This window comes from Corticium candelabrum, chromosome 3 (assembly GCF_963422355.1).
Source record: "Corticium candelabrum chromosome 3, ooCorCand1.1, whole genome shotgun sequence".
In the NCBI taxonomy this organism is placed as follows: Eukaryota; Metazoa; Porifera; class Homoscleromorpha; order Homosclerophorida; family Plakinidae; genus Corticium; species Corticium candelabrum.
The window spans coordinates 5,702,753-5,728,718 of record NC_085087.1 but is presented as its reverse complement, the minus strand read 5'-3'; the positions used below and the strand labels follow the sequence as shown (position 1 = coordinate 5,728,718).

Below are 25,966 nucleotides of genomic sequence, written 5' to 3'. Positions count from 1 at the left end.
CTTTATTTCCCGCCATAATTTCTGTTATTTGTTGTTGCTATGGTCATATGATATCAATATATATAGCAGACAACCGCAGACAAACAGGTAAACATGCACTTGTCATTTACTTTGATTGTGTTTTTACTTTATTGTAACGTTTGACTATTAATGTGTAGAGAGAGAAGATGATACTCTAATTCACGAAAACATACATCTTGAACACGAAAACTTTTACTTTTTTCCTAAATTCCCAGATTTAAAATGTATGAAGAAAGATTTTAGATTGGACAAAAAATTAGAAAAGGAAGTAAATGCTGTTGCTATCAATCCATGTCAGATGAAAATAGAGAAGATGTTGGGAAAAGGTAAAGAACAAATTCCATTAACTAATATCGACGAATTGAGTTTTAAATTTGTTAGGTAACTTTGGTACTGTTTACAAAGCGGTTATGAACAGAAAGAGAGTTGTTGCTGTAAAAGCTCTTCAAGGTCATTCGCATGTACAGTAATGTGTTGGCTGATTATTCATGCCAAAATATGTTTTCCCGTGTAAATATGCGTCCGTGTGCATGTACTTGACGGTGTGCGCGTGTTCATGTTTTTAAAGACGTCAACCTATTATATCTTTAACAGACACTAATAATCACGAGGCAATAAATCAGTTCATTGAAGAAGGTCTGAAAATGAAAAGTCTTAATCATCCCAACGTTATAAACTTGATAGGCATCTGCTGGCAACAAGACAATCTTGGCGGTTCACCACGCCTTGCTCCACTTATTGTCTTGCCTTACATGGAACTTGGCGACTTAAAGAAATTTCTCAGAAACCAGCGCTTACAGGAAATGACACAAGTACTCACATGCTTACCTATAGTCTTTAGTATGCATAATAGATAATTTGTATCTTTGTGTAGCAAAAGAGCGTGAAGGTCTCGCTGTTGCTAAAGTTTGTTCTACAGATAGCAAAGGGTATGGAGTACTTGGCCAGCAAATCTGTTCTTCACCGAGATCTTGCTGCTAGAAACTGCATGTAAGTTTGTATTTGCAGAATAATAAGAAATTTGTTCTCATGTTGTTAGTTAGTTCTAAACTATCTACTACTGTAGGTTGGATTGGAATACAAATATACGAGTAGCAGATTTTGGACTGTCTCATATTCTGCCCGAAGGCAAAGACTATTACCGTACACAAAAGCAAATGGAGCTTCCTGTGAAGTGGATGGCTCCAGAAAGTCTATGTCATCGTCTGTTTACGACACAGTCAGATGTTGTAAGTAAATACGATATTGTAATACAGATGAGTTGAATGTGTTTGAATTTTTCCATATTTTCTAACTGTGCCAGTGGTCTTATGGTGTCACGATTTGGGAAGTGATAACGCTTGCACAAGTTCCATATTCAGAAATTGGTAATGAGAAGGTTCTCTCGTACATTACAAGCGGTGGAAGGATGTCACAGCCCAACAACTGCCCACAGAAAATGTAATAAGTTTGTCGGTAGAGCAAATATAGAAAGGCCACACTGTCATTTCAGACAAACTACTAGTATTCGTGTGTGTTACGAAACTTGCCAGACAAGCAAACAAACAGAAATATAGGGCACTGCGAGTAGCAGACAGATCATAACATGTAGACAACAAATTGAACAAACGCTGAAGAACCGATGAATGTAAGCGTATGTTTGTAAATGAAGACAATTTGCCAACTTTACAAAATAAGAATGATTTGAAATTGGACTGGTTAGGGACTTACAGAAACGAGAAGAAATCGACAGAGATAAGTACACTTTTTGTTGTGCGATTACGCACTCACACATAGGTGTTTGTTCATGCGCAGACATACACGAACGAGACAACAATAACGTCATACCATGAAAGCAGAAATTCTTAGATTTCCAGTCAGCGACATTAACGTTAATACTTGCAATAAATATTACTTATTAACATGAGCATTTGATCTTTGCAACAGCTACGACATCATGAGCCAATGTTGGCAATTTGAAGCCAATCTTCGTCCTTCATTCACGACGATTGTGAACGACATAGAAACATTTCTGAGTGCGTACAGAGGATACTTAGTTGTGGATGCTACGTTTCAGCCGCAGAACAGTGATATAGCTTCTTTCCAACAACTAGCTGTATCTCATATAGCATCCACCAATGAGGACATCGAATCCGAGGAATGTGTTGAAACTTCTTTCCAGCTATCAGAAATGCCTTATTTTGAGGCAGCTGCTGATACAGCAACGGTTAATGAACACAATATTCAACCGCAACTGGGCAAATTCATTTCTTTGAAGCAACGATATATGGATGATGTTGAAGAAGCTGACCATACAACATCAAAGAAGCAGAGCGTCATTGTCTACTGCACTGCAGTATGAAGTCTACAAGAGAAAAATTGATAAAGCCAAACTAAATTAGGTAGCTATAGTAGATCAAGTGTTTCAGTCACTTGCAAAAGTTTGAGTAGAGTAAAGGCATGCAGCAGTGATTAGAGATAGGGCGTTTGTTTGTAGCCAGGTATCTTTTGAACTACGAGTGTAAAGAAGTGCTGCAATTGATGACGGGGAGCAGCAGTAATATTGATGACAGATGAGGGTTTTTATTATTTAACTCCTCTGTCAGTTTATTGTTTGGATAGACATGCTGAACTAGTTAGAAGTAGACAGAAGCATTCATAGTTCTATTAATTAATTATAATCTAGAATAGTAGAAGAATAGAACGATTATTATTGCAGCATGAGTTGAGAATCTGACGTTAATGAAACAAATCTTGCTGTCTGTCTGTTTGTCTATTTGTCAGTCCGTCTGTCTCTGTGTTCGTTTGTCTATACTTTAGGAGTTTAGTTTAAGTTGATTCAGGTTAACGCATACAAATTTGTTTTTATTTATTGGGAAGTCTTGTAAATTATTTTGCATCTTTTAGTGTTTCAAATACGTATGTGTGTACTTCATTAATTAAGTGACTCTGTTTATAAGTGATTTTAGATTTATGACTACGACAAATTTACAAAACGGCGTTAATTGTGAATATGCTAGCAGTTCTAGCAAAATTAAAAAATTAAATGTTGTGAGCTACACGCTGGATACCAGACGGTACCGCATACGGGAGTCAAAAATGGGAATACGGGACCTGCGGTACCCATTACGGGACTTCGTCAAATGCGGTACCTACAACTCAGGTGTCTGACTACCTAACTCTGACGTAATGTTCTCAACGACTGTAAGTTTGCATAGATACAAAGCGTGTGTTTACTTATGTCTTTAGTATGAGCTAACTGTTGTTGTATAGCAGTTTGTGCGACGACAGACCTACTGAAAACGTGAAACAGGTCAAACGCTAGATTTTGTACATTTTATTCTACCGTTCTATGCACCAACGCAGGTTACAAAACCGCGCATGTGCAGTTTGGAATCACGACACTTGAAACAGGCATATTTATTTTGCTATTTTATATTTGTAAATACGTAATATGTTATATTATGGCTAATTAATTAAATTCGGAGAACTTTGAGGCGGGACGAGATGGACTCGAGTAGGGGAGACGTGGTGCGCAATCTACAAACATCTTTGATTACGAGATTGTTATAACGATATTCTAGAGTCTGTCCGTAATCTTGTTCTACTGTTTAGCATACAGTACATATATCACCAAAGATCATGATCTTACGGAGACGATCCATTGCAATTAAATTTGTAGTAAAACGGCTTTTAGTCAAAACTTTGCAGCTATAGATAGATGTAGTGAATTTAGTGCATCAGATCGACGGCTCTGTTCATCAGAATAACCAGGGTTTTTGATAGTCTGTCTGTTACCCGGCCCTATGTGTGAACTTTGAAAACCATCAATGTCTCTGCTGTTTGTGGACTTTCGCGATGATCTTGGTATCGTTAGAAACCACTATTTCTGGCATTCCTTTTTACGGCACTTCTGTCTTCGCGGAAGTGACGCCATTCTCCACGACTAGATCATGACGTTTTAGGTGGGAAGAGTCTGAGATGGGGATGCTGGAAAATGCGTAGTCTGAGACGAACGGTCGCGTGGGATTGCTTATCAACCACTGATTATAGCAATTTGTATCCAACTAATGGCAAGAGCTCACGAAATGGTACAACAATCAAGCGAAATCGTGCTCTGTGATTTCACCTCTACATTAGATAGGTTTAGAAATTCTATGTTTATTATTTCGACAATCCATGCTTGCTGTTCAATTGCACTAGGTGTAATAATATATTTCACTTCGTACCAGCAGGTACAGCCTCTCACAAATGAGAGAAATATACATACAAACACACAAATACACATAGACACTTCAAAAACAAACAGACAGCTAAGTATATAACAGAGAACGTAATTCCTTCAGCGAAATGGCAAAAAATTAGTACGCACATCTACCAAGGGCAGCTTATCTCTATAGACTCTCTACGATAGTTCCTTAACTAGGTCATTTCTAGAGTCTAGTGACCGTTTCAACGATCAAGCTTGTACTGTTCGAATCTTCACAGACGCATTTATCATGCAATTACCTAGGCGCTCATACAATAATTCTCTCCATCTGCGACCAAGTCCCCGTCGAATACCTTTCCTAAATATGGCGTCAACTGCCTTAGCAGTTGACGTTTTGTCCAAGTTACACAGCTGGCTACCAAATGATAAAATGGGAAATAGTTGAATATCTACTATTTTCTTTCAAGTGCTGTCGCTCAAGCAACTACCTCCCATTCTTGCAACAGCAGAGTTAACTGGGTCAAAGAAATTTCGTTTTCTGGCATCCACTGCCACTTGATCACGCCTCAGGATATCCAAAACAACACCGAGGTGATTGATATTTTCCTGACACGACAACGTTATTCCATTTAATGAAAATTCTGTAAGATTACGTGATGACGTAACACTTTTAATGAATCCAATAACAGAGTTCTTCTTGCCATTGATCTTCAAATGGTAAACATTGGCATATTGCACACAAATATCCATCATTTTTTTGCAGACCAGCCGCAGTAAGAAAAATAAGCAAGAAATCATCAGCGTAAGCCAGACACAAATGATTGTGTCTGACAAAAAGCAAGAAACTATCAAAAAGGAACTTAAAATTTTGAAAAGAGCCTACCTCTGCATTCTATGGTCAGGGTGTACATGTGGGTCTTGCATTATTTATGACAGATGACAGCACTTCTGAACGAGAGTCTCTTCAATCTAGCTGGAAACCATCCCGACTCCTTTTATGGATATTCCATTTCCTACAAAGAAGATGGACGTGGCTACACGATGCAAAGAACAGAATTCCTCAAAAGATCGTCTGTACTTGATAAAGATGATTAAAGGTCTGGTATACTCGAAGTCAGAAAATGAGCTAGATGGCCGGTATACTAAGCTCTAAAACGATCACATTTCTATTCGGTACCCACATTTCCTTCAACAAATAAAGTCCCTCTGGCCGAGAAGGCTTGAATGGACTTTACGCTACAGGCATGCTGATATAACTAGAGGTAACCACACCAATAATTAAGGGGAAGCAGGCATCAAGATTGTAAGGATTTGGTCTTCAGCAGAATAAATGCATACAATTTGACTCAAATGTTTGCCTTTATTACAGAGTCAATGGAACTATATTATCAGAGAAAGTTACTCAGTGTCTCAAACAGTAGGATGAATCACTTTTGTTGCCACCAAATATCTGGGTCAGGGTTCTGAGACAGTTCAACATAGTACTGTTGAAAGTCTTGGCGAAAGCATCTTCCGTGTAAAAGCAGAAAACGCTTAACTGGGTTTGATGATGACAGTTATGTTGTGGACATGCACATTGGAACTTGCAGCTGCAAAAGAGAGCAAATGGCTCTGCATGTGCCAGTCAGGCAGCAGTTGCTTCCAAATACAAAATAGATAGAGCTAACTGCTTCCCGTCACTAAATGCATCAGCTAGGCATCGAATTGCTAAATCGGCAATAGGTAAAAAGAAAAATCTGATATAAATTTCTACGCTTCTCTTCATCAACAAACATACGACAATGCGATAATGAATCAAATCTGTCCGACTCACATGATTTAACCAGATTAAGAGCAAACATTTCTGCTACATACAGACAATCAGGACACCAATCCAAAGCGCAATGACCTAAATGAAGACTCGGACGTCCAATCCACAACAAACTCATTAGCATCAGCATATCAAGAACTGAAATCCAAACTCAGAGAAGTTACAGCTGATATGATTGAAAAATTAGATTCTGAAGATAAGCAGTTAAGAGATGGTGTGCAAAAAGTTTTCATGCGATATTAAAGTCCCCAAGGCCCCACCCACATCTATTACCCGACTGTCTAGCGCCCTACATCAGTTTGGATGGAAATTTGGTGGTCATTTCGTACGTCACCATGGTGTCTTTATTCAAAGAGGGAAACCAATTCCAGTGCAAGCAACCTCAGCTGGAAGACGGAAGTATGGATCCAAGAGGAAAACAAAACCACAGCAGGACGTCCCGTATGTTCTATGCTCGTCAAGTCCAAAGAAAATGTTACTAAAAGCCGTTGTGTAATTCCACTAAGAAAGCCCAATCAAAATCAAGGCAAAAAGTCTCACGCTTCGAAATTAAGTATACAGAAAGGCTGCCAGAATGCAGGGAAGTGGTAACAATAGTCATAACAGAGACATATAAAATAACGAGGCAGACAATGGAACAAGCAGGCCAACTTGAGATGATTTAGTTAATTCATATTGGACATAGCCAGAAGTACTGTTACATTATCATTGAAATTGCCATCTATCACTTTGTTTATCTATCACTTTGTTTTTAATTCTTGCACAGTTATGTAAACACTAGTGTATTTCTGAACAAGATGTGTGTGCCGCTACATTGCTGCATTTCTTAACGTGTGATTATGGATAACAAGCAGTTAGTTGCAAATTTTTGCACTGAACCAGAAGCTCTTCTGTATTCTCCCCAAAGTGTAATAAGCTTTGTTCTTATATATATATTGTCTGCTACATACAGTGTGCTATAAAATGTATTATGTCATTTGCTCAGTTAAGAATAAGTGTACAATACCATGTAAATAGTTTTTTGTGAAATGAGTCAGTTATTAGAAAATGTGTCACAACTATATTATCGGCACCGAGATACATACATTTCCTGCACATTTAATTGCTCATTCTAGTTGTTTCAAATGCAAATATTACAACTATTCACAAAGTGCAGCACAAAGAAACAGACGGATGTACTTTTGTATAACCCGCTATTCCAAAGGTATACATACATACATACATACATACATACATACGGCGCATGTGTATGTATACTGCGGCGTTGGAGAGTTAATTGTGGCGCCACCTGGCGGTACCTGTGGCGTAGAGCGTCACCTCCTGGCGCGGCCGTTTGGCGCCTGCCACATGTCTTCCGAATTCTGTTTGCTTATAACGGTGGAGTCGATCAAAACTGGGGCCCCTTTAAATGAACAGTACAGGTTACTGCTCGAAAGATGCGCAAATCGAAAGACGTCAAATCGCGGTTGTAACAGGTGCATTGACTACCAAGAATAAAACTGCGCCGCGAGCCTCGTACGAACAGACTACGTTCGCTCCAGCGACTAAGTCGTAACCTCGTCCCAGAAAACATTCTGCTTGGCCGCTTTTGCACGCGTCTGTGCGTCCATGTGTTACGGAAGGTGCGTCTTCTTTGCACAAGTGGCGTACAACAATAGATTGCCACCGCCCAGATTGAAACCCCCCATTGGACGGGTAGTAGGATAGGTATAGACGGCTGGCGAGTGTATAAAAGAAATATACCCAGCTCCGCCCACGAGTTGGTGTGTACTATACACTTGCCAGGAGGTCATAGTATTGTCAATTCGCCACATTATTATCCAACTCGAGCAGCTTCTAGTGCTATAATGAGCACACCTGTTGTGCCTTCTACTTCATTACTCACTACAGAATTAACACCTAAAGGGAATAGACAGTAGATATACGCTATATACGGGGTATCTTAATTAGGAAAGTGTCTACTTGGAAGTTACTAGTCAGTTGTCGTTGCGGTCATGCTCTTACTACTTTTCCTTGTCATTGTAGTTCGACTGTCGTTCTTAGAAAGTGGACTTGGAGGCTCTCGCCGCTACGGTAGGTGTCTGTTCACTCTCACGTAACTGTTCACTTTCACGTAAACTTTAGTAACTTAGTTCGAGCTTACAATAGCACATGCACCCAGCTTTGTACAAGCGACGATAGGGATTCTCATCTTGTTTAGTGTATTGCAGCATCAAGAGATACGTGCCTATACTACTCTTTGTTATCGTTCACTCTTTACACGGAAGTGGCTAATGACATTGCAGTTGCAACACGTATGAGTTCCTTATCTCTTATTAGCTCCTAATGGCGTGCGAGCACCGCCCATCTCTGTTTATCTCGCGCGCGTTAAAATGGGCTGTACAAGAGACTAGATCAAGAAGTGCACTCTCAGTGGTTGAGTTTGACTTCTGGTTTTGCAAAAATGGGTATATTTGCTATGATTTCGCTTTTTCCACTAGCATGCGATTACTCCCTAGATTACTAAAAAGGTACACGAGGTGTAATGATATAATTAATTTGATAATTGCCTAATAGAATTATGATAGAGTGATAACGTGTACTCTTAGTATTTTTGATATGCACAATCGCATATTGCTCTGTCCTGTTTAGCAGGTAGTTTGAAACAAGGATAAACGGAAATCCAAGTTTTGCGAATTCGAACGGTAGAAAGTTCACTTTTCTGTGACGTAGGGTAAACGAGATATTGGAGATTTACGATGTAAGAAGGTGAACGCAAAACAGAGTAGGGTGGGGTGCTACCGTTGTGATTGTAAGAGACGGAGCTGTTGTGTAAATAACGCTGTGCCATAGATGGTAAGTTTGAGTTAGGGTCAGGTCGAGAAGACTGCAAGCTGCGAGAACGCTCGAACAATCTGCTGACAGCAAGAAGAAAGCCGGGTCCCTTACCAATATCAGCTTTACAAAGGAAATGCGGATTTACGAAATTTCTGTCTAGCTTAGTAGTACTAGCGCGATGTACTGATGTGACTGTTACTGTCAATGTCTACGTCTCGTTTGCAGCGAAAGCGTTAATAGCTGTCGTTCTAAGGCTAACTCAAAGTTACCATACTAGGATAGTGGCTAGATCCGCCTCCTACCATCACAACGATATTACCCCACCCATGCTTAGACGGACGCTCCATCTTCTTACATAAAGCCTTTGTGTGTGTGTGTGTGTGTGTGTGTGTGTGTGTGTGTGTGTGTGTGTGTGTGTGTGTGTGTGTGTGTGTGTGTGTGTACATGCGTGCGTGAGTGCGCTGGTGCATGCAACGATAAATAGATTTACTAACAATTAATAATCTATAATCTGCCCGTGCGGAGAACGGGATGGTAGGCTAGGTTGCGAGTTATTTGTGTCATATTTCTTGCGTTTCATCCTATTCGGCTGCGTTTCATTCCATTCGGAGCCGTTTCATGCTATTCTGCGGCGTTTCATTCTATTCTGGGTGTTTCATTCTATTCGGCGGCGTTTCATTCTATTCGGAGCCGTTTCATGCTATTCGGGGGGCGTTTCATTTTATTCTACTCTGTTCGGATGGATGTTTCTCTCGAGTGTACACAGTTGCCTGTGAAAGATGGTAATTAAGTTGAAGAAGAAGATAGTTAATTCCAATTAGTCACTACATTACAATAGCATTCTTCTGTGCTTTTCCATGTTTCACACAATAGCAAATGGATGAAGTAGAACTGCTATCTATAAGACTTGAGAGTCTTTTGGATGACTTGCGCAGACATCTGCAATAGGAAGTAAATGAACACATGTTTGATAACATTTCTCTTTAATGTGATCAACTCAGTAGACATTTCAGCCGACTAGCAGGAATATCTGGTTGGGAAAGAAGCCATGGCTTTAGTGCAGCGAGTATCTGTAATCGTGCTTAGTTTCCTGGAGCATGCAGGGCAGAACTCAAGCTGCAACCGGATACCGATCTCAGCCCATTCAATCTGGACGACGTGGCAGACTTGCTTACCACATAACAGCAGATCAATTGCAATACTTACTTTTTGATCATGTATTTTTGGGTACTACAATTTCCAGTATGTAATGTGTTTTGCTACGAACTATACGACGTAGAATGACTGATCTTGGCATAAGTTTTCGAATCAGATATAGTACAATATCTGACGGCGAACTGGACAATGCTATTCAACGAATCGAAAGCCAATTTCCTTACTGCGGTTACAGACTGATAATAGGGCACTTGATAAGTCAGGGAATCAGAGCACAGCAGGAAAGAGTAAGACAGGCTATGATCACGTTTGATCCAGAGGGAGTACCACAGCGGTGAACGGCTCCGAATAGAATGAAACGCAAGAAATATGGCACAAATAACGCGCCATATCAGATATTGTACTATCATATCAGATGTATGAAATGAAAATCATCAGATTGTCAAGTCATTAATGATAAAGGACATCTCACCTGTTCATTTCGATTTCATACATCTGCGCCATTCCCGTCTATTATTTGGAGCATTGATAACAACAACATTATAAACGAAACAACTAACACTGAGTTTTGTAGATGTCTGGTAACTTCTACTGTAATTGTCAGCTTGCAAAATGTGACTGCGCAAACTGCATGTGCTGCTTTACTAATCGACAAATTTACAACTTAATATCCATGTAGACCTTGTGATTTGGTTTTATTTAGTTTTTCTGTTTGATTACACGACGATTTGACTTACTCCCTTATTTGTTAGTGCATGCATCAGCAAGTCGACAGGTGATATCAAAATATAATACTACAGATATGCATGCCACAGATATTTAACACACACACACACACACACACACACACACACACACACACACACACACACACACACACACACACACACACACACACACACACACACACACACACACACACACACACACACCATGTTACACCGTTCAACATTACTCGTTCCAGTTGCTCAGTTGGTATTACAAGATTTGCAGGACTTAGATAACGTAAATAACAAAAATTTCGGGTCTTGCATGCCGCGATTCCTATAGCCATATCAATGATTTGTCGCTAAGATCCAATGGTAGCAGAGATTTTGCAAAATTCAAAGTTTGACTATGTGGGTATCGACAGTAGTTACAGGCAGAGTTTCAGTTTAGGATTTTGAGGGCCTTGCATGGGGTAAGATGTTTGTTGGTTATTGATCTCATGTCCAATCATTGTCGTCATCTGTTGTGTCACAAAGACTGAAAATATGGCAAGGCAATGACGTGTCAAGATTTGTAAGTCGCCATGCGTGAAGGTGTGAAGTGAAGGAGTTGTTTTCAATGTGCTAAGTAGTAATTGTATATTATTTATAACGCGATGATGTGAAGTTGCCCCTCGTTAACTACTATTCCAATATTAACGTATTTTTTGTTTTACGTGCAGCTGTTGCACCCACAACGACATCTTCAATCTCTTGTTATTCGTGTGTTGAAAGCAGTAGAGAAAATTGTGCCGCATATAAGGCAGTTGTGACATGTAGTGTTGAAAACGTGTGTCGTCTACTAGTACACAAGTGGTCACCAATAGTTGGAGGAGCTATCATTACTTTTGCAAAAGGTTGTTTTTCCAAATCAGCCTGTTCTGAGAGTGATCAATGTAATAGCCTAACGGGTGGATACTGTTGGAGATGTTGTGACAGCAACCTTTGCAATAATGGAGGTCTCAAAGATTTCAATACAGGTAAGAAAACACAGTCCTTAAAAATCTTTACAGTTGATGGAATTTTAATAATATTTTGTGTTTTTCTTTCTCTATATCGTTTGTATATACGTAAATACACTAAACTAGTAACTGAACTATATATAAGCCTTTTGATAGAAACTGTCCGTTAGTCTGTAAAACACCGTTTGAACGGAGAGTACACCATTTGACCTAGTCTTGCGTGGCCAGACCTATATAAATGCCCCGGTGTTTTGTAACGGGTGAATACAATTACAGTGGCACCTAAAACGAAGGCACACAATCACACTCTTCAATGCTGGTTATCGCCAAGTACTGTAGTCTACTAGTGGAATGACTACTACACATATCAAAAAGATTAGGAAGACAAAGTCGGCAGCATTGAGGAAAGCAATGAAAAATTTAGAGACATTATCTAAGAAAAAATGGGAGAACAAGGAGAAGAAACACTGAAAGAAAGGATCACACAACTGTAAAGAAGGGCATGCCAGTGGCTGACACACGTGCACGACATTGTAAGGCCCGGGAGCACTGTGCCATGTCTCGCACGCGTTCTTCGCACCGAATTTACTAACACCTCGCCGAATCAGCGTCTGACGCCAAATGATGTTTTGCCAGATGATTACAAAATTTAGTTAATGCAAAACTTTGTGTTTAATATACATAAGTTATGCGACCGTAATAATCAAGGTGATCTATCGTACAATCAATTTTTGTTGCCCAATAAACATCTTAGGTAATTGCTGACTTGTTGGTCTGCAGCTGTATGCAAGAATCCTCCTGAAGTACAACATGGCAGCATTTCTTTACCCAAATCTGGATTAATTGACGGAGCAATAGCAAACATCATCTGCCACGAAGGCTACATACTTCAGGGTCATCCAAGTAGGACATGCCAAAGTAACCACAAGTGGAGTGGAAGTGATCCACTGTGTTTACGTAAGAGTTTCTAAATTTCTTTTGCAATATCATGTCTTATATAAAGTACAATCAATTATTGTTGTCTAATCAACATCGTTAGTAATTAGTGACTTGTTGGTCCGCAGCTGTTGTATGTAAGAATCTTTCTGAAGTACAAAATGGCATCATCTCTTTACCTAAATCTGGATTAATATACGGAGCAATAGCAAAAATAGCCTGCCACGAAGGTTACAAACTTCAAGGTCCTTCAAATAGGACATGTCAAAGTGATCAGAAATGGAGTGGAAGTGATCCACAGTGTTTACGTAAGAGTTTCTAAATTTCTTTTGCAATATCATGTCTTATATAAAGTACAATCAATTATTGTTGTCTAATCAACATCGTTAGTAATTAGTGACTTGTTGGTCCGCAGCTGTTGTATGCAAGAATCTTTCTGAAGTACAAAATGGCATCATCTCTTTACCTAAATCTGGAATAATATACGGAGCAATAGCAAAAATAGCCTGCCACGAAGGTTACAAACTTCAAGGTCCTTCAAATAGGACATGTCAAAGTGATCAGAAATGGAGTGGACGTGATCCACAGTGTTTACGTAAGAGTTTGTCAATAGCAATTGTGTGTGTATTGTCCATACATACATATTGTGTAATTGTCCAGTATGTTATGTGTGTGTTTTGTTTTATTGAAGTAAACGTACCTTAATATTTTGATGGATGGCCAATCCGTTCAATTCTAAACTTACATGTTTATAATTATCTGGTTTGGAGGCGTGGTCAATAATACAACTGGACCCCTTTTTCGAAAAGTTCTGTATCCGCGCTTTGTAAACGTGAGAGTACACAGAGAACAACCGAACCGAACAAAAATACACTAATTGTAACTAACGAACGTCGGAACTGCATGCACTGCAAGCCAGCGCTACACTACGGTACAATTCATAGACTTGTCTTTTTGTTCGAGTAGACATTGCAACTTGATGTAATTTCTTTTGTGTTAGTGCGTGCAACAAGAAGTCCACCAGTGACATCAAAGCCTAATTCAGGTATTCACACACTACAGATATATTTTAAATTATGCAAATCATATACACGCACGCACGCACGCATGCGCATGCGAAAACACTGCGTCATGTACAGTTGAGATAAAAGCCATTGATTGAGGAATGATACGGATTGGGTCTTGCTTTCTAACGATTTTCAAACTGCGTCTTGCGCTTGCAAATCTACCAATAGTTTTTATGCATTGCAATCCTTTGCATTCAGATGACAAGAAGAATGTGGGAATAATAGCTGGAGCCGGTACACTTTTCTGTTTCGTTGTCATCCTTTTAGCACTTGCTGTGTACTTTTTCTATCGACGGAAACGATTGAAGTATGTATTTACGTATCGTTAATTAACACTTCAAACTACTGTATTTCATATGCTGATATGTCTAGTGCTGTAGAAGGTGAGAATGATTGTGGTACAGTGGAAATGGAACTAGACGAACAAGAAGAAACGCGCTGTGGCGACTACGAAGTAGTGTCTGCCTCTTCTCCTCTCCCCAACATACTGACAACGAATCCAGGGTATGGAAAAACACTCGAGGTCTACAATCCAGCGTACAATGTGGCAATGAATGCGAGTCAAGGCGACCAACAGTAGAATGCGATTTCATTTAGTTAATTAGTTATTTATTAGTTACTAGTGAAGTTCATTTATAGCAATCAAGGACTAAGATGTTAGAAATATTAATTAGCTAGAAAAGTAGTAACAGCTGCACGTTTTTATGCAAAAAGACTATCCTACGCGAGAGATATGCTTTTTGCAATTAGTAGTTTGCGGCAGGTAGAGTTGTGGCACAGTCTGAGTTAGGTATTTACGACTCTCGTCATTCCCCAGATTGTCAACCCGCTTCAGAAGCTCATACGGGGAACGGCAGAGGCGAGAAAGACTGGCTCAAGTCTATGTATGACATCGTTGTGTGCAACGCTACTGCGTTAATTTATTTTAAAATTTTAGTTTCACAGCGTATATTTATGGAGTTGTAGTGCCAGCAATGCTGTGAAATGTGACTGTGTGGCCGGTTGTTGCCATCTAGCGCGCGTTAGCTAAAACACTGTTAATGTTACATGCTAACGTCGTGTGTTACGCGTGCACATTTCTGCATATCTGAGCATTTTTGCAAACACCCTTTTGTTTGTTTGAGTTATCTTATATTTTAGATTTGACTGGTAGCTAATGGCTAGTGCTCATTCGGTTGTTCCTGTTGCTGGCCTTGACTGTTCGACCTCATCGAAATATAGCGAAGCCGAAATAGTTGTCAGAAACAAGGTTGCGTCTTTGTATTACTTGATCGATTGAGCAGTTGGTCCGATGGAATATATGGACACACCAGTGTAAGAAATTATTATTAATTAATTAATTTTGTATGATGATATTGATCCTATGGTATTGATGTTTTCTTTTTTCATTGTAGTGTATGCACAGTATCACTCATTCTTATGTAGTTGATTGATCGACCGATGCATCATGAACACACAAGTTAATGGTCCTGTTTAATTTTATGCGAAGTTGTGCGTATATTGTTAGCAACCACCACATGGCAACAACCGTTTCTGCTCAATGCAGATGTCACCTCACAATCCCTTAACCACAGGCCCACACTGACTCCTACAAATTGACATACAAATAGAGATACTCATAATGGAACTTGGCACAAGAAAACATGCCATTAATTGACGGACATCAAAAGAGCGCAATAAACGGCAGATTAGCAATGACCATCGTCATTATCAAATGGACAAGAGAGGCTGCGATTGACAATATCTTAAAACACTGCCATCTATTCTAGCAGATATGTACACATATGGATCTTGCTTATACGACGTGTTATCCCACTACTCCCAGTTGATCACATTTGCACACCTATTTCAGGGGTTAAACGTGTGGCGTGATGTTCAATCTGTACGCCTCTGGTGTTTATCAGTTCCTGATAGAAATAAGATACCCTGGACAATACTCATAATGCTCAAGTTCCTCCGACGGTTGCCAATGTTGATCGAATCCACCAGCACATGATCGCTCTCAAACAGTATACAGTGAGCTGTCACTGACGAACGAGAATAAATTCAGTTGTTCTTCTCTCAGTTCTCTGCGTGGGAATCATAGCCAATGCATATCCAGCTTATGCTAATTTGTCAAATGCGGGTACTCAACATCAGAAGTCTTCCACAAGAACATCGTGCAATCTTTCATCTACTTTCTAGGTGTTCCACCATGGTAACTGTTTGGTTCAAGTCCCTCTAAGCGAATGCTCGGGTCGATGCCATAGCAAGACTCAAGCCTATAAATCGATGAAAGATGGCACAATCAACGTATACTTGAAATCGGATTGCCAATGCTGCCTCGCTCCAAAATATCGCACAATATCTGTGAGGAAGTACGTCCACTGTCCCAACGACACATTCATTCTTCACGTGCAGGAACCACTATGGTGTGAGTGCGTCACCTGCTTAGAGTCGCAGACTCTATAGAGATTGAGAACAAGTTAGAAAGGGTGTTGTTAACGTTAGAGACAAGTAGATTGAGAATATGATAAATATGTTACTCAACTGACTGTGTGTAAGTAGCATGTCTATACAATAGCAATATTGACACAATCTGTTGTGAGACTAAACCTCAACCTCAGGTTTTGCCATGTCCACATCCATTTTGTACAGCAAAAGCAATAATTAATAATGACTACAACATACTTCTGACCTATATTGCTGCCACAGTATGAGAAAGAACATCAATCTCATTTGTAAACATGAAAAATGTATAACGTTCTTTTACTAATCAGTGCCTTGTATGAGTTGTTGTCATCACAACTAACTACACAATAGTGTGATTGCCCAATTACTATCAATTATCATTAATCTATTAATAGTCTTTGTTGTGATTGTATATCTAAGAGTTTCAACAAACTGTCAGTCAACCTTGATAAGCATGGCCGCAAGCTCCATCAGTGCATCTAACATGACGAATACAAGTTTGTAAACTCACTAGGCTATCAGCAGTTGTTGAGTTGTTCCTACCTGCATGCAGCCGTGAATCAATAATTTAGGATTCTATTAATGTGCTTGAACCATACTGAACAAATGATGTGATTTGGAATTTCTGCAAAAGTCGTGATTAGACAATCAGTTTTCTTAATCAATTAAGTTTGTTTCAAAAATTAATTAATGAATTAACCATCTCAAGTACACATAAACTAAATTTCAGTGCAGTGTTGCTTGGTAGTTGTATGTTTGAATTGGTTCTTTAGTGAGAGTAACGATAACTAGCATAACATGAGTCCACTCGTCTTGTGTTATGTGACAAATACAACCATATGCTCATATCAATTTACAAATATTCCCAAACGTAATGTATCCCCCTTATATTCAAACGTACATTAGTAAATATCATAGCAAAACGAATAAGCCTGCTTCAAGCCTCACTCACACTGCCAAGCTGCCAGGAATAACGCGCGCTAGTGAATTATAATTCAGTAGAAATAATAATGTACTATAGCAGAAGCCTAGTAATTGACCAGTTTTCACCGTTTTTGGTAACGTGCACTGATACGCTACGCATAACATTTACCATCAACTCCCTAGATTAGACCCATACAAACACACGCTTTGTATGCAAACATAACGTCGTTGCCGTTTCATCAGTACTCTAGACTGCTTACCTACTTTCAGTTGTTCTAGAAGAAACAGTAAGTTGCTTTAGTCTGCTCTAGACAGCGCTATTATCATTCCAAGTCCCGTATCTGACGAAGTCCCGTAATTGGTACCGTAAGTCCCGTATTCGATACCATTGGTTCCCGTATACGGTACCCTCTAGTTGGCAGCGTAATATCGATGGCCCACGACAACTAAAATTTTCTCAATTTTGCTACAACTGATGGTGTATTGGTAAATGACGCTGTTTTGTAAATTTGCCCCGTTTTGTAACCCTAAAGCAACAGAAATTAGTCACTTAGATACACCGTATTACGCATGCGCACAGAATTCAAAATTTGCAAAACATTAAAATCGCGCAAAATAATCAACACGACTTCTCAATAAAACTAATTGTGCCATATTAACCTAATCTAAGTCTACTTGAGATGGGCTTCTACACACTAAAATGTTCAATTAAAAATTTACTTTAATTTACAAGATAATTGGATAATAACCATTGCTCCACCCGTTTGTCTTTGATATGCAAAAATTGTATTTTTGTTTTGTTTGTAGGAAGGACTTAGATAATTTGATAAACAAAAACGCCAGACCTAGCGGTTTCTGACGATACCAAGATTATCGCGAAAGTCCCAAAAACAGCGGAGATGTTAAAAAACACTTATGGGAAACAGACAGAAATTTTGTTCCACTTTTGACGGTAGAAGTCAAAAAACCGTCCTGGCGTCTCTAAAACACTGTCCAGCCACCACCATCTGTCGACATATCAGAGTACACTTGAAACGAGTCCAATCCATCTCCAACATCCAAAGTGTACACGCCACCCAGTAGTTTGTCTAGCTGGTTTAACCTCTTGACAACTTGTGTAACTTCTTAATTTTTTTGACGGTGTACTTGCTTTTCTTGGTTATGCTTTTTGTTTCGTTCTCTCCTTTTGTGACCGCAACTGATTAACAACTGCAATCAGATTAGATAGTTTCTCTTCTATTTGCTCCAGCCGCGAACAGCAGTTGCAGCTGCATTTGTTCTCTGGTGCTGGCCTTTCAGGCGGACCTGCTTTCCCACAGTCTCCTTTCTCTCTTTTCATTCCCATCATTTTTCTCGACATCAAACTATTTGATGTACTATTGCCTCCAAGAGAAACTTACACATTCATTTGTGCAACCGTCACGCTGTCTTCACTGCTGTCACTTTTCACTCCACGCGAAGCGACGTGTGCGACAAACATCAACAATGGCAGCAGAAACCTGATTAGTCGATTCGAAATAATTGTGATCATCACAATCCAACTGGTTGTCGATCGGTTACGCTGCTGCAATCACTTTTATAGTCATCGCGTCTTGACCTCATCTCGTGCTACTCACCCCTTGACCGTGTTCTTCGCTACTTGTCAATTATGCGTGAGCCCATGTAGACGACCACTCAACAGAACGAAAAGCGGTAAGCGTGGAATTGCTTGCAAAGAAAGTTGCAAATTGACGTCATGAAGTCCTTTCCCGCGTACTCTATCTACCGGTAGACAAACCCGCAATTTAGACAAACTTAGCAAACGTTTTGCTCCCTGTACCGTTTTCTGACTGCCGTAACTTTGAGGTAGAATGACGTCGACGAAACGAGTTGTTTCTATCAAACGGGCTCTCATCAAAACACTTGGGGCTCGATGACTCGTTTTTGCCCAAACAGAGCACGCTATTAGCTAATAATCATGTTATTTGCACCCACTGGACCAGATCGGCGAAAGATATTCCATTTAGATATCGTATTTGGAAAACAACGTGGCCACATCACGTGCTATAGAGTCTGTCCTTCACTCACACAAATTCGTCTAAGGATTTCATTCTAGACGAGAGCTCTGATTCGAATTAATTATTTAATATTTTGTATATCGACTCTACTAATTTTAAAAGCCACACACTGTTTAATGAATTGTACCGCCAGCACTAGAGCCGTCTATACATGGGCTTTAAGGAGAATTTGCAAGTAGTCCAATTGGTCGGGAATGGGTAGGATAGATGCAAGAGGCAAATCTTCGATCTCTCTGAACATTTCCAAAGAAAACAACGTTCTGAGTGACTCGACCTAAAGATTGATGTTTGTTTTTGTAACGCACGCTAAGGTATAGAAACAAACAATCATCATGTAAAAGTCCCTCCATTTTGTAACCATGTCAAGCACACTGTATGTATGCCTAGCGCCATACCATCATCAAGCTTACCTGAAATTGTAATACCAACAACTGTAATACAGCAGTAAAAATATACGGTAAAGCTGTACAACACAATTGACCAACTTTTTCGTTACATTGCAGTTTAGTGTCTGCCATGCAAATATGTAGTACAGTAGAGATCTACTAAGCATTAAGATTTTTATGAAGTTTACATTATAAACGTTAAACAGCCAAAACACAAGCAAATAATCTTTGAACCACAAGTGTTCTCGATTACTTATTTTTTCGTGCACTACACAAATCTTATCCATTAGAAACCCGAAACTGTTGTGGTGTAAGCATAGAAATTCTTCTCAATGAATGTGTTTGTTATCAAGAAAGAGTTCAACTCATTGATCTCCATAAGGGTCTAAACAACAGAAAGACATACAACATTCATTCACCTCCTAATCAAGTTTTCTCATTTCAGCCTCCCACTCAAGTTCACCACGTCCCCAGTTAAAGTCATTGCTACCCACTTTAGCAGCAGCAACAGCAGTTTGGTTATCCACACCAGGTATAACTATGTTCTCCAAGCCTGCAGCCAAAGTATCCACATAGATAGACCTATGTCTCAAGCGTTCGAAGAATATTACACACACACACACACACACACACACACACACACACACACACACACACACACACACACACACACACACACACACACACACACACACACACACTTGCACATACATACACCCAATGTATATACAAACCCTACCTGAAATTCACATGCATTCGCCAACAATCGCAACCGGCTAAAGGCTTCATCAGCTGTACTGCCAAGAGCAACCAATCCATGATTCTGAAGCATCAGGATCTGTTACAACAATACAGAAAATCAACAACAGCAAATTTCCGGAGCACAATAATATACAAAGAGACTTTGCTTTGCTGTCCTAAATCTTGAGCCAACTCTTCCTTTTCATTCTGTGAAACTACAATGCCCCCGTATTTGTGATAGATTACCTCACCCAACTGTACATTAACATAAACACAATCCTAAAAAAATTGTACAGTTAGGGTTATGTAGTTGTGACTGCGCGCGCTTGTGTGTGTGTGTGTGTGTGTGTGTGTGTGTGTGTGTGTGTGTGTGTGTGTGTGTGTGTGTGTGTGTGGGTGTGTGGGTGTGTGGGTGTGTGTGTGTGTGTGTGTGTGTGTGTGTGTGTGTGGGTGTGTGTGTGGGTGTGTGGGTGTGTGTGTGTGTGTGTGTGTGTGTGTGTGTGTGTGTGTGTGTGTGTGTGTGTGTGTGTGTGTGCGCAGTGTAAAAAACAGAAACTTATTTTGGCTCAAATAAACTAAGCCTAGCTAGGGCATTTGTTGTATTATTAAGTCCCGCCCCATTGTAGCTATTTTGCATGTAATTTTTGATAAGCTGTTACCATATGATAATAGCGCCTATATGCTATAGTTTAGTGCTAAATAGTCACAAGAGGGGATGCCACCAATTATCTCAATGGTGGAATTGCATTCCAGTGTTTCTTGTTACATGAGAGTTTTACCATAGTAATGGATCTACCGAGCTAAGAAAGGGAAACTTTTGTTAGAATGTTGACTTGTTATTTCATAGCAGTCTGCGTACTGTACTGTGATTCTCATAGTCTTGCGTTGCAAATTAAGGGATTTAGAATAGCAGCACCTACTAAGTGGTTTCTCAACAAACACAGGTTCGTATGATAAACTTACCTGACCCAAAGTGAAAGCAAACAATGTTAGTGGACAACTACAGTATGTTCTGGCTGAGGTTTCTTTGTATAAATCATGCTAGAAGGCACCTGTGCTCAAGAAATTAACACCATGGGAGTCAAGGTCTACACTATCATCTACGCATACGGATGGACGCTCTGTCCGGACACTTCCAACACCCCTGCAGTATTTGGTTGGACAAACAACACATTTGGTAGAATATTTTCCATGTCCAACCGTTATTTTCCACACTGGTGTGTGTGTGTGTGTGTGTGTGTGTGCGTGTGTGTGCGTGCGTGTGTGTGCGCGCGTGCGCGTGTGTGTGTGTGTGTGCGTGTGTGTGTACTGTGTATGTGTTAGTGTGGTTGCTATAGTGGGAACTACGTCATGTAAATGATGTGAAAGAAATAAGATTATTATTATAGACTTGCTGAGAAATAGATACCAAAATACAAACACTAACATAATATCATGTAACAATAAATGATAAATAATATGAAAACAGAAGATCCCAAATAGAACCATTCACTTGTATGTGCATGATTCATCGGTTAATCAATCAATTACATAAGAATGAGTGATACTCTGCATACACTACAATGTAGAAATATCAATACCATATGATCAGTATCATCATACAATATATTAATTAATTAATAACAATTTCTTACACTGCTGCGTCCTTATATTCCATCTGACAAACCGTTCAAATCAATCTAGTGATACGAAGACGGAACCTTGTCTCTGAGAACTATTTCAGCTTCGCTATATTTCGATGAGGTCGAACAGTCAAGGTCAGCAACAGGAACAACTGGATGCATGAGCACTAGCCATTAGCTACCAGTCAAATATAAAATAAGATAACACAAACCAACAAAAGGGTGCTTGCAAAAATGCTCAGATGTATGGCAAAGTGTACGCGTAAAAAAGACGGTCGCATGTAACAGTGTGTGTTAGCTAACGCGCGCTAGATGGCAGCCACCGGTCACACGGGCACATTTCACGGCATTGCTGGCGTTACAAGTCAATAACTAAACGCTGTAAAATTATAATTCTAACGCAGCAGCGTTTTACAAAAAACAATGTCATACATAGACTCGAGCCAGTCTCTCTCGCCTCTGCCGTCCCCTCTATATTACTCTCTGAAACGGGTTGACAATCCGGGGAATGACGAGAGCGAGTCTAGGTCATAGCTACCTAACTTAGACTGTGCCACAAGTATACCTGCCACAAATTACTAATTGAAACAAGCATATCTCTCTGTAATTAATGGCCTAGATATGATAGTCTTTTTGCATGAAAAAATGTGCAACTGTTACTACCTTTTCTAGCTAATTAATATTTTTAACATCTTAGTCCTTGATTACTAAAAATGAACTTCACTACTAACTAATAAATAACTAATTAATTAGATAATGAAATCGCATTCTACTGTTGGTCGCCTTGATTCGCAATGATTGCCACATTGTACGCCGGATTGTCGATCACGGATGATTTTCCATATCCTGGATTCGTTGTCAGTACGTCGGAGAGAGGAGGAGGGGCAGACACTACTTCGTAGTCGACAACACGGCGCGTTTCTTTTTGTTCGTCTAGTTTTATTTCCATTGTATCACATTCATTGTCACCTTCTACAGCACTAAACATATTAGCATATGAAATACAGTAGTGTGAAGTATTAATTAACGATACGGAAATACATACTTCAATCGTTTCCGTCGATAGAAAAAGTACACAGCAAGTACTAACAGGATGACAACGAAACAGGACAGTGTACCGGCTCCAGCTATTATTCCCACATTCTTGTTGTCATCTGAATGCAAAAGATTGCAATGCATAAAAACTGTTGGTAGATTTCCAAGCGCATAACGCAGTTCGAAAATCGTTAAAAAGCAAGACCCAATCAGTACCTATTCCTTAATTAATTGATGTTATCTCACTGTATATGACGCGGTGTTTTCGCGTACGCGTACGTGCATGCATGTGATTTGCATAATTTTGAATATCTTTAGTATACGCATACCTGAATTAGGCCTTGATGTCACAGGTGGACTTGCAGTTGCAAGCTCTAACACAAAAGAAATTACATCAAGTTGCAATGTCTACTCGAACAGAAAGACAAGTCTACAAATTGTACCGTACTGTGGCGCTGACTTCCAGTGCATGCAGTTCAGACGTTCGTTATTTACAATTAGTGTATTGTTGTTCGGTTCGGTTGTTCTCTGTATACTGTCGCGTTACTAGGCGCGGATACAGAATTTTTCGAAAGTGGTGGTCCAGTTGTATCATTGGCCACGCCCCCAAACCAGATAATTATAGACATTGAGCGAATTAACCATCCATCAAAATATTAATGTACGTTCACTTCAATAATACAACAAACAAGATTTCGGCTGCGGTAGGCGTGTTGTTGAAGTGGAGGATGTCCTAACCCCAGGACCCCTCCCCTATCTCTATCCGCCTATGCGTTACTTCAACTGGCGTGGCGAAGACGCATGGCTGCGTACATCGGCAGCACGCATCGCTGCATGCATGCGTCCGATCATATGTTGGTATAGATTGGCCAACTTATGTTGAATGGACGAACCAGTTCATGAGGCAAAATGGCGGGCAATGAGAACCGTATGTATGTATATCTATGTATGTATATCTATGTATGTAAATTTACCTAAGTAACAACAAATGTATGTACAGTATATATGTATTTATCTGAATACCTGAAACAGACCTTGATATCACTGACGGGCTTGCTGTTGCTCGCACTAACAAAAACGACATTACATCAGGCTGCCATGTAATCAAACAAAAAGATAAATTATTAATATGGTGGAGTGTTGCCCTGCCTTGCGCATGTGCAGTCCAAACGCTCGCTACAATACAATTGTTGTTCTGTTGTCCTCCGGATGAGGGCCGGTTACAACATTAACCTCGACCTCGAAGTGGTCGTCAACGTCTGACTTTGATGTCAACGTCAATATTGTGAAACGCCAGCGTCATCGACGGTGACTTCGACGTCACATTGACAATAGAATAATATTTAACCAAGTTCTCGACGGTGTACAATTCAGAAAGGAATTAGCGACGCTCACAAGTTGTTGATATTGCAGTAGCTAATAGCCTATTGAAGCAGCAGGAAAGGACACAAGTGAGATGATGAGACAGCAGAAAAATTTACTGGCATCTGTACAGGCGTAGAAGACGATGTTCACCGCACAAAAGCTAGATCAACGCCTTCTCGGCAGGGCAAGCAAATGCCTGCTAACGCTGTGGAAATCTAGCACCCACCTGTTGGTCTCTTGAAACCGCGTAAGTTCTCCATGCACAAAAACGATTGTGGGACACATCGCGCATCGGTGCATGTGTCTCTAAGGTGCCAACAGACACAAGTAGCAACAGAAACAAGAAAACTAATTACCTCAGTGAACATGCACACGCAGACAAAAGTGGACTATCCGTATCTCTAAGTCACGTGACCAGCCCTCCTACTTCAAAGTACAGCTGCTAAAAATGCATTGACTTTTGAGTTGATACACGGGCCTCGTATCACTTATGTCCCCATACAACAGGAAAGCAGCCACGGAGTTCCTGCCACATTTCTACGCTGCGTACACATACACATGCAGAAAACACTCAGTATGTTAATTGCTGCGTTTGACCATGTGCAAGTAGAAGTACAGCAGCAACAGCTAATTCTAAGGAAGTCTCTTACTTTTGTTGACCGAAGAGAGATCAGGGCTGGCATTGCTCGGAAGAAACGTTTTTGGACTATTCAACTGAGTCACGTTGTGGTGTCCTCCCAAGTAGCATATCTCTCCAAGAAAATTCTTAGGTGGACATTTACAAGCAGTGACCATATTAGTAGCATCTTGAGATGCTATACACAAACTATAAGCTAAGAAAACACCACAATGCATAAACAAACCAATATAATTACCTGGAACACACGACTCTCTAGACCATTTCTTGCAGTAGCAACGATAACCCATAGTATGAATGTTAGCAAGACTAAAACATGACGCATTCCCACATGATGAACGCTGACAATCATCTGCAAACAACATCAATAATAAAATCGATATGTAAATAGTAAAACAGATGACCATACCAAGACGAGATTCAGACACCATTCTTGTGCTGTAGTAAAAGGTAGTAACAACTGTGCTTGAGAGTTTGCTTTCCTCGCACGTCTCGTCCACAAATCTTACGCTAAAGCCAGTACAGTTGGCAATCGCAATAGCAAATACTGAAGATGGAAAGCAGTTTGTAGCTTCGCCAATAAATTCTTCAGTATTACCACTGTATTTGTAAACTTGAAGTAGCATGTCAGGTGGTATAGAAAAGATCGTTTCTAGAGCAACGTCACGCCTTGTTCCAAAAATTTGTTTCCACTCGTAACACACGTAGTTAGAGCAAGGTCCAGATCCCTGATTACATTTAGTTGAATTAACCATTCCTCGCCATTGGTCAAACGAAAATAGAGGTAAGTCATCTAGCAAAGCAATCAATGCAAGATTAAGCACAACAGTAAAATTTTAGAAAAACTAACTATAAATCTTGAGGAAACGATCAAGAGCCTTTTACAAAACAATGTGTTTATCTAAATTCACTGCACCGCAACGCCGCTTCTTATCGATATGTCAAGCTGGTGAGTGGTGCGAATTGGCGTCTAACAATTAAGGAAGAACGACAGGGTTGCCACTCAAGCAGTCTACTATAGACAAAGACTGCAACACGACAACTA

At 39.9% G+C, this 25,966-nt stretch overlaps 3 protein-coding genes and 2 long non-coding RNA genes across 5 annotated transcripts; 2 read left to right on the top strand and 3 right to left on the bottom strand.

Annotated features, from left to right (window-relative positions):
* Positions 1-320: 320 nt before the first annotated feature.
* LOC134177678 (tyrosine-protein kinase receptor TYRO3-like) lies at positions 321-2,899 on the top strand. The gene is made up of 7 exons (XM_062644455.1): positions 321-347; positions 403-471; positions 616-833; positions 896-1,011; positions 1,088-1,250; positions 1,325-1,461; positions 1,948-2,899. Exons 1-7 carry the CDS (start codon positions 335-337, stop codon positions 2,360-2,362), a joined length of 1,131 nt encoding a protein of 376 aa, XP_062500439.1. The 5' UTR covers positions 321-334; the 3' UTR covers positions 2,363-2,899.
* Positions 2,900-13,499: 10,600 nt separating this feature from the next.
* On the top strand, positions 13,500-13,941 carry LOC134176670 (uncharacterized). Its single transcript, XR_009969326.1, has 3 exons — positions 13,500-13,567; positions 13,637-13,681; positions 13,902-13,941. It is a non-coding gene; the product is annotated as an uncharacterized LOC134176670 (long non-coding RNA).
* Positions 13,942-16,310: 2,369 nt separating this feature from the next.
* LOC134177520 (uncharacterized) lies at positions 16,311-17,415 on the bottom strand. The gene is made up of 3 exons (XR_009969532.1): positions 17,339-17,415; positions 16,698-16,779; positions 16,311-16,633 (listed from the first exon to the last, which is right to left on the bottom strand). It is a non-coding gene; the product is annotated as an uncharacterized LOC134177520 (long non-coding RNA).
* A 2,528-nt stretch (positions 17,416-19,943) lies between these two features.
* On the bottom strand, positions 19,944-22,046 carry LOC134177677 (adducin-related protein 2-like). The gene is made up of 4 exons (XM_062644454.1): positions 21,963-22,046; positions 20,425-20,517; positions 20,272-20,359; positions 19,944-20,074 (listed from the first exon to the last, which is right to left on the bottom strand). The coding sequence occupies exons 1-4, from the start codon at positions 22,044-22,046 to the stop codon at positions 19,944-19,946; spliced, it is 396 nt and encodes a 131-aa protein (XP_062500438.1).
* Positions 22,047-22,454: 408 nt separating this feature from the next.
* On the bottom strand, positions 22,455-25,710 carry LOC134177434 (uncharacterized). Its single transcript, XM_062644212.1, has 7 exons — positions 25,331-25,710; positions 25,160-25,273; positions 24,935-25,099; positions 23,943-23,987; positions 23,249-23,293; positions 22,930-23,038; positions 22,455-22,864 (listed from the first exon to the last, which is right to left on the bottom strand). The coding sequence occupies exons 1-7, from the start codon at positions 25,674-25,676 to the stop codon at positions 22,654-22,656; spliced, it is 1,035 nt and encodes a 344-aa protein (XP_062500196.1). The 5' UTR covers positions 25,677-25,710; the 3' UTR covers positions 22,455-22,653.
* Positions 25,711-25,966: the final 256 nt, after the last annotated feature.